The sequence below is a fragment of the Artibeus jamaicensis genome, unplaced genomic scaffold, assembly GCF_021234435.1.
Source record: "Artibeus jamaicensis isolate MK-2021 breed Jamaican fruit bat unplaced genomic scaffold, CSHL_Jam_final contig_240, whole genome shotgun sequence".
Classification (NCBI taxonomy): Eukaryota; Metazoa; Chordata; class Mammalia; order Chiroptera; family Phyllostomidae; genus Artibeus; species Artibeus jamaicensis.
Genome location: NW_026521506.1, coordinates 25265792 through 25273661, shown reverse-complemented (window position 1 = coordinate 25273661; position 7870 = coordinate 25265792). Strand labels below are relative to the sequence as shown.

Sequence of the window (7870 nt, the reverse complement as noted above, 5' to 3'; positions counted from 1 at the left end):
AGAGGGCAGGGGAACAGGATACTTTGTGCCCTTGTTTTTCCATTTTAACTCTCCTTTTACTGGGCGTCTAGACGAGGACGACAGGATTTAAGAGTTTGGAAAGAGAGTTGTACGCAGGGGCGGCTAGAGTAGGTACACAAGTAGGAGGAGGAGGAAGGGCTGGGAAGAAGAGAGGCTGTAGCGGCTGCCGGTTGAGGGAGGAAGAGGTGGGGGTGGGGGGAGGAGGAGAGGGAGGAGAGAGATGACATGGGAGAGGAGGAGGGGGCTTGGAAGGGGGAGGAGGAGAGGGCTCCAGGGGCCGTCTGTCGCGGGACAGGCTGGCCAGCTGGGGCGAGGAGCCGGGAGGAGGAGGCTGTGGCGGCAGCAGCAGAAACAAGCACCAGCCACACAGCAGCTTCTCCGGCCCGAGCAGCTACAGTACCCTGGCCGCGATGGCGCTGAAAAGCGCTGCAAGCGAGGAAGCCAAGGGGCCCCAGCGGGAGGCACACGAGAAACAGCAGGGGCGGGTGGGTAGCCCTGAGCCAGAGCCTGAGCCCTTGCCACTGCCCCCACCGGAGCCCCAGCCGGAGCCCCAGCCAGAGCCCCAGCCCCTACCAGACCCTGCCACCCTGCCGGAGCTGGAGTTTGAGCCTGAGCTGGTGCATGAGTCCGAGCCCACGCCCACCGTGGAGACCTGTGGTACAGCGCGGGGCTTCCAGCCCCCCGAAGGTGGTTTTGGCTGGATGGTGGTCTTCGCTGCCACCTGGTGCAACGGCTCTATCTTTGGCATCCAGAACTCCTTTGGGATCCTCTACTCCATGCTGCTGCAGGAGGAAAGAGAGAAGAATCGCCAAGTGGAGTTCCAAGCAGGTGAGTTCCCCCGAGCGCCCCACCTGGCATTCTCAAGGCAAGGGTTTCTGTGCCCACTGCTACCGACCCCATACCTCCTGCTCCAAGGAGCCCTTCCAGCACGCCGCTTCGATTCTTCCCCTTACCCATTACACATAAAACTGCTAAGGCGCGTGTTGGGGGGCTCCGGGCAGCCTTGCTGGGTTAAGAGCAAGACACCCTGGGTGAGACATGGGACATTTATTGATCACGGGACAAGGAATGAACTTTATTGCCCTGGGACAAATCCAGACGCATCTTTTGAATTTTAAGTACCCTGACCGTGTATACTGGGGAAAATATTTGCAAAATATTTTTTTGGGGGTGTGTGTGGGGTCGAAGTCATGGAGAGAGAAGACAGCTAGGAGGTTGGGAGGACTCTCTGCAAGCAGCCCCTGTTCTTGTTGGGGGGGGGCGGACACTTTAGGAATCCTGGTGACTCTGAGCGAACAGTCAAACACAAGGCAGGCGTGTGTGTCTGCAGTACAGAGAGGAAGGGAGGGAGTGCGAGTGGGGGGTGTGCGCACGTCTCTGCCCGCCTTGGTTACGGCCCAGCCGGGCCCGGCTGTCCTCTGACACTCTGAGGGAGCAAGCGGATCTCTGTCCCTTGTGTGCTGAACCCCAAAGCAGGCAGGAGGCGGTCTCCGAGGTCTCGTGCCCAGAGAGGCGTGAAGCAGCTAGCAGGCTGGGCCCCGTGGCTCAGTCCGCGCCGCCCTCAACTTCAGCCATGCCCTCTCGGGTGCCCGGCGCCTCTCCGCTATCCTCGGGGTGCCTCTTTCACCCTTAATTGTAATGCCCGCCTCCTCTCCCGCTTTCGCGTGAGGCCAACTCGCTCTTTCCCCTAAGACAAGCGGGGTTAGAAGGCACAGTCCTCACTCTCCAGGCCGGTGGCCCCAGGACCTCGGGCTTGTGCGCACCTCGCATTTAGCCCGCATGTGAGCTCAGAGAAGTCAAAGGAGCCATCCCATTTTCTCAGCAAGCCACCGACAAAGCCCCTCAGCAGTTCTGTTGGGTCTCAGAAGGGAGCTGAGAGGCTTGGCATGCCCTCTCCCTCAAGGCTCGCTCCCTCTTGTGGCTCCTCAGGACAGCTGCATTTGTGACCTGCTGCAAGTTTGCAGCTCAGAATATGTGGCTTCTCACAGTATTGCCCTGGGCTGAAGGGTTCCCTCACACCCCCAACTCATCCGTTGCTCTCTGAGGAGGTCTGAGCGTTATTTCGTGAGATAGAAACCCTGAATTATAGGGCATCCACCTGTGGGTCCCTGGGGCCCTTGGAGAGCTTCTACAGCTCTCAACCAAGGACTCATTGTTTTATTTTCTAGCTTCACTGAGCTGCTAATGAAGAAGCGGTTTAAGGGCTCTTGGTGCCTCTGATATTGTGAGCTATTGGTGCCAGTGTGGGAGCCCCACTTGAAAGTTTGAGTGTGTGTCAGCAGCTGTCCAGAGCAGTCTCGGGATTGCCCAGGAGGCATTGATGCTTGAGTGGAGTGGGTCGCTGGACTGGGTAGAACAACTTCTGCCCAGAAGTTACTGCCATGCTCAATCCTGGGATTACCTTTTCCTGCTTTGATGCCCTCAAGGGGCTTTTGGGGAGGCAGCTAGGGTAGGGCCTTTGGGTATTGCCTAGGTTACCTAGGAGGTCACCTGCTGAGCATGGTTGAAGGCAAGCCATTGGCTTTTGGGGTCAGTGGAAAATTCTGGGTGAAACTACTCTGGGAGGTAGTGGGGAATGGGTTGAAACTAGGCCCCACACTCATGTCTTCTGAGCAAGCCTAGAGCTGAGGCCTTAGGAGTGTGTAGTAAAACTTGGAATAACCACCATTTTACCAGGAAGAGGTTCACTGGAAGAGGTTAACTGAAGTTTGTTAGGGAGCAAACTTCAAAGTAGGTGATCATAGGATACTCACAGGGAGGGCTGGTTGGGACTTTCCGGTCAAGACCTAACAGTGCAACTGGGAAGGGGGGTGTGGTGGGCTGTGCAGAGGTGCGGCTGATGGGTACTCTGACACCAACTAGGTGCATTGAGGGACTGGAGTTACTGGTTTAAATTCTGGTTAGTATAGGTCAGGAAGGGTCAGAAAGGAATTTGGTATGTCCCAAGCGTCTCAGAATACTTCGGCTTGGGTCTTTGCTGGAGTGTGTCTTGAATTCATGAAAGGTGGTGGGTTTTGTTTGTTTGTTTTTGTTTTTGTTTTTGTTTTTTGATACTGAAGGCTCTAGGGAACATCTTGGTTTTTAATTTGAAAAAGTCAGGAACATTCCCACCTCATTCCCACATTCCTAGAAAATCTCATCCTCAGAATTACCTTTCTTGGGCCCCTCAGCCTTTTCAAGCAACCGTTTAGGTCCTGAGATTCCAAATGTGTCTGCCTCCATATACTTCCTGCAGTTTATCCAAAATTTCCCAGCCACCTGTGCCACAGGGCTGTTTTCTCAAAGGGATAGAAGCCAGCAGAAGCTTGCCAAAATCTTTATCAGCCAGTATTTTCCCAATAGCCATTCTGGGGAACAAAGAACATACACCCTCACAGTCAAGGAGGTTGGAGCATTGTCTATTTGTATTAATGCGTAACATGCCTTCCATCTATTAAAATTTATGACTGTAATGTTTGGATGCACCCCACAACCAAAATTTTTTTTGGCTAGGCCTAATATCTTCAGAGCCTTAAACCAGCACTGATGGGCTTAATGGGTGTACGTTTCTGCAAGTGATTTGGACTGTTGTGAGGGAGCCCTTAGAGAAAGGTAGTTTTGACATTTGGGGGCTAAATTCATATCATAGAGGTCTCTGGGCATGGGGAAAAGTCACAAAGAGTAAAAAGGAAGTGAAACTCAAGCCATCCCAGAGAATGCAATATATAGTTTCTGTAGACTCTAATGTGTGCAGTTGTTCGTGACACTAGCAGTGTATCTTGTCCATTTTCTTCACCTGTTTTGAAAGGGAAGCCAACTTTCCTTGTGTCTTAGGCCTGGGAGGACTGCCAGGCAAAAGTTTCCTGAAATGGAGGCAAGTGACCAAGGTCTGATTTAGAGAAAAAAAGGAAAAGATCAGGAAAGAAATGAGCTTGTACTCTTTGTAGAGCTTGTGGGAAATTTGGGAGTCCCTCAACCCAGACTAAGCAGCAGACAGGACAGAGGCAACCAGGCAATATGGTGAAAAGTATAACATGTCTTCCTGGGATGAGAGAGAAGCCTTTTGAAGAAAAAGAGAAAGAGATGCAAGGTGGCATTGGTTTCGGGTCCCAGCTCATTATTGGAACTCTGAGTTAGAGCTGGGGCAGGGTTAGAGTTGGAGGTCCAGGGGACAAGGCAGAACAAGCCAGAGTTGTTAACACTAGCTCCAAGCTTAGGTCTTTTTAAATGTGCTCCAGAGTAAACCTATTACCCTGCATTTCCCACCTAGACTGCCAGTCTAGCACTGAGCCATAAAATATGATGGGAGGTGACTTTTATTGGGCAGTTTATAAGCATGGCCCTTCCAGACTCCTAGGTGGGGAGAGTATGCCTAGGGCTTTCATCACCCAGGAACAAAGACAATGGTCAAGAAGGTTGGTCACAAGATAGTTCAGGCTCATGGGCTACTCTGATGAAGATATAATTTTCTGCTCTGGCTGGTGTAGCTCAGTGGATTGAGCACAGGCCTGTGAACCAAAGAATCGAGGTTCAATTCCCAGTCAGGGCACATGCTTGGGTTGCAGGCCAGTTCCCAGCAGGGGACTCACGATAGGCAACCATACATTGATGTTTCTCTCCTTCTCTTCTTCTCTAAAAATAAATAAATAAAATCTTTAAAAAAACATATAATTTTCTAAGCATGGGAAAATGGTGCACTCTGCCTTTTGGGCAAACAGATTCCTAAGTATAGGTGAGGCCGGTGGCAGATTTATGCTGTCTTTCTCTTCTTCACCTTAGGGGCTTTCATTGTTTGGTGCATTGTCTCACTAGGCTGACCATTAAATTGTTGACACTGGGAGCTAGGTGTCTTTTGAGCAAACCTGCTAATGTTTTGCCTTTGCCTTTGCCTATTGTCCAGAGAAGCTAGATCAGGATGACTCAGAGCCTGCTATGGAGCTTCAGGTTGAAGGGCCTAGCATATTTCAAATAATTCCTCTCTGCCTCCTCTCCAACCAAACTGGGTCCCAAACTGAGGCCTTGACTCATACTGGAAGGCATGAGGAGGAGAGGTTGGGCTATTTGGAACTCAACCGGGGACTCAACCTTGTTTGAGTTGGAGTAGCCGGTTGAGGCCGAATTCTTGGCTTACTGTCTAGCAGCCTCAAATGCTCATTCTAAGTCTAAATCTGGATCCCAAAAGGCTGGTGATCTCAGTAATACTAACTAGGCAGTGACTATGAGTTAGATGACTTGTATTCTTGACTTGCCGTGTGGCTTTGAGTAGGCACTTTACTACTCTGTACCTCAGTTTATCTGTGAGATAAGAGGGCTAGACTAGATGAATTTTTCTAGCTCTGCCATTCTATCTTTATAGAATTCTGTGATATTTTATTCTTTATGCTTACCTGGCATAATTTTCGACTCATTCAGACAAATGGAATTTGTTAATCTTCCTGAATGAGGATACAGTTAGGTTGGGAGGAAATTGGAAAAGAAATGAAAAGCCATGTAGATATCATTTTTCCACATCGTATATAAAGACTATGATGCTGTTCATATGTACTGATGTAGTTGAAAAAAAAACCCACTCCTATTTTACCCAGTATCCAAAAGCAGCTCTAGATGTACAACTGCTTCTCCCAGAACATCCTGCTCTGCTTAGAAATGGGCCTTCAAGAGGATTTTCTCAACTTGGCGTGGTGCAGGTTAGCAGAGTGGATCTGTATGCTGCTGTTTCCTAGCATTTGAACTGGTTCTAAAAAGCTTTATACTGTAAACATTCCCTTAAGCCTAAAAATTTGGACCCTTCTCCTGAAACTTAATTTCTCACATCTCATTCTCATTTCTCAGAAATTCATGGTTACTCTATGATCTTGATTTGCTGTTACTTCAAGATAGAAGAGTAAACCAAGATTCCTAAGTGGTGAGTGTGGGAAGGCTCCCTCTTGCGATCCTAGAGAAGTCCCTCTTGGGTAGCCACAATCACTGCTCAACTGCAGCTTCACTCAAGGCTTAGCTGAGAGTGTGGCTACTGAAATAGCAGGCACAGAGCTCTCTCTCCTTCTCTCTGAATTTATACTTACTTGTCATTGGAAATATTTCTTCCAGTGTCATGAAGAGTAAACAAGCAGCTGGATTGTCAACATTTGCAGAAATATGTAAAGGATGCCATCTCAACGCTTTGAGCAGACCAGTTTCCCAGAAGTGTGTTGCTTTTTCCATGAGCATCTTTTTGTTCTGTTGCATATTGAAAAGAAAGAATCATTAGCTCTTTTCAGATTGTGTGAAAAATGGAGTAGGATTTCCTGTCTTGAAAAGATCTGTTTCACCTAGGATTGAATGAGTAAATCTTAGAGAAAAGCCTTTATTCGTAAAACCTTAGAGAAAATGTTTTATTACTCTCACACACACACACACACACACACACACACACACACACACACACACACACTATACCTCAAGCCATAGATTATGAATATTTTATCTGAAAAAATCTTTTTCCACCTGTTTATGGGATCAGGTTTAATGTAACAGAAGCTTCTGTAGCGGTAATGGGGGACTAGTGCAAAGGACTCAGACTGGAAAACCTGTTAGGTGAGAGTGATGAAGAGAATATGGCCATCCTTGGTTATATCTTGGCCTGTACCCCTTTGCAACTTCCCAACAGTGGGGCTTGGAAACATTTCTTGACAGTTTCTTTTTGCTTCCATTCTCTCCTTATCCTGCATCTCTCTTAGGACTTAAAGGAAAGGAGATTCAGGACACTCCAGCCTTCTTCCATTTTAAGGATAAAAGAGGACCAAACCGAGGGACATATAATCATCTGCCTTGAAGATGGGTGCTGTGGTAACTAATGTGAAATCACCAGCCACCTATTTGTGGATGGCTAATGTAGCCTATTTGGGTGACTTGAGGAAGTACATGCCTCTTTACTGTGATAGTCTTGCCCTCCTCTATGCTATACTTTGCTCCAGTTTCTGAGGTTGGTAGGAGAAGAAGGAATGAAATTGGCTGTCCTGACCACATATTTTCTTGGCTCCTCCATCTACCATGGTGCAGTTGTACAACCTTTGCTAGATATGGCCCTTTTCTTCCTCCAGTGTTTTTCTCTTTCTTCTCTTTTTTTTCCTTGCTCAATTAGAGGAACAATTGGGCTGTTGAATGTAGTACAGGCCCAACTCCAGCCTGGATCTCAGGTCCAATTCTACACATCTCACAGAGACATCTCTTCCATTTTCCCCTTTCTCCCCCATCTTGTTCTCCACTTTCTGGGGAAAGGGTGACTTTCTACGGTGCACCCAAAAGTGTGGAAGCTATCACCTCTGGGTTTTTGCAGTAAGATAGCTGCTATGAAACCCTTTTTGTCATTTCCACACCTCTTCTTTTCAAAGCCCCAGGACCCCAGCCAAGGAGATAGTATTGTAGCAGGTCTTATCCAATAGTATCCAAAAATATCCTGGTCAGTTGCACCCCTTTCTCTTCAAATCCTCACTATTATTGTCCCCTATCTTTGGGGCCAACTGACCCTCCAGAGAGTTCAGATTGGTATTCAATATCTTCAGAAATTCTGGATAGAACAGAAGTCTTCATTCTATTTTGTTCTGCCATCATTTATCATCTTGTCAAAACATTACAGAATTGATTGCAAAGGATTGAAGAAAGGAGGAGACAGATACACAGGTCATAATTACAGTCAATAGTACCTTCAGTGGGGCTGGACAGAGGGAAGTGAACCTCTTCCTACCTAGGTTAGTTGCTTCTCCACTTCTCTGCAGCTGATGGGAGAAGAGCAAGGGAACTGTCACTAAAAAAGCACTCTCCACACAGTCTGTTTGTCCAGGCTGAAAGGATATGTGCATGCACCCATGTGCCCTGATGTGTGTGTATG

General features: G+C 48.1%; 1 protein-coding gene across 2 annotated transcripts in view; it reads left to right on the top strand.

Annotated features, from left to right (window-relative positions):
• The first annotated feature begins 289 nt into the window (after positions 1–289).
• Positions 290–7870, top strand: part of SLC16A2 (solute carrier family 16 member 2) — a 118750-nt gene continuing 111169 nt past the window's right edge. Inside the window, exon 1 of one of the 2 annotated variants that reach the window (XM_053662377.1) lies at positions 290–849. In XM_053662377.1, the coding sequence (XP_053518352.1) occupies positions 432–849 (418 nt within the window). In that variant the 5' untranslated portion in view covers positions 290–431. The remainder of the gene's footprint in view (positions 850–7870) is intronic. The other variant, XM_053662376.1, reaches the window with a different exon arrangement.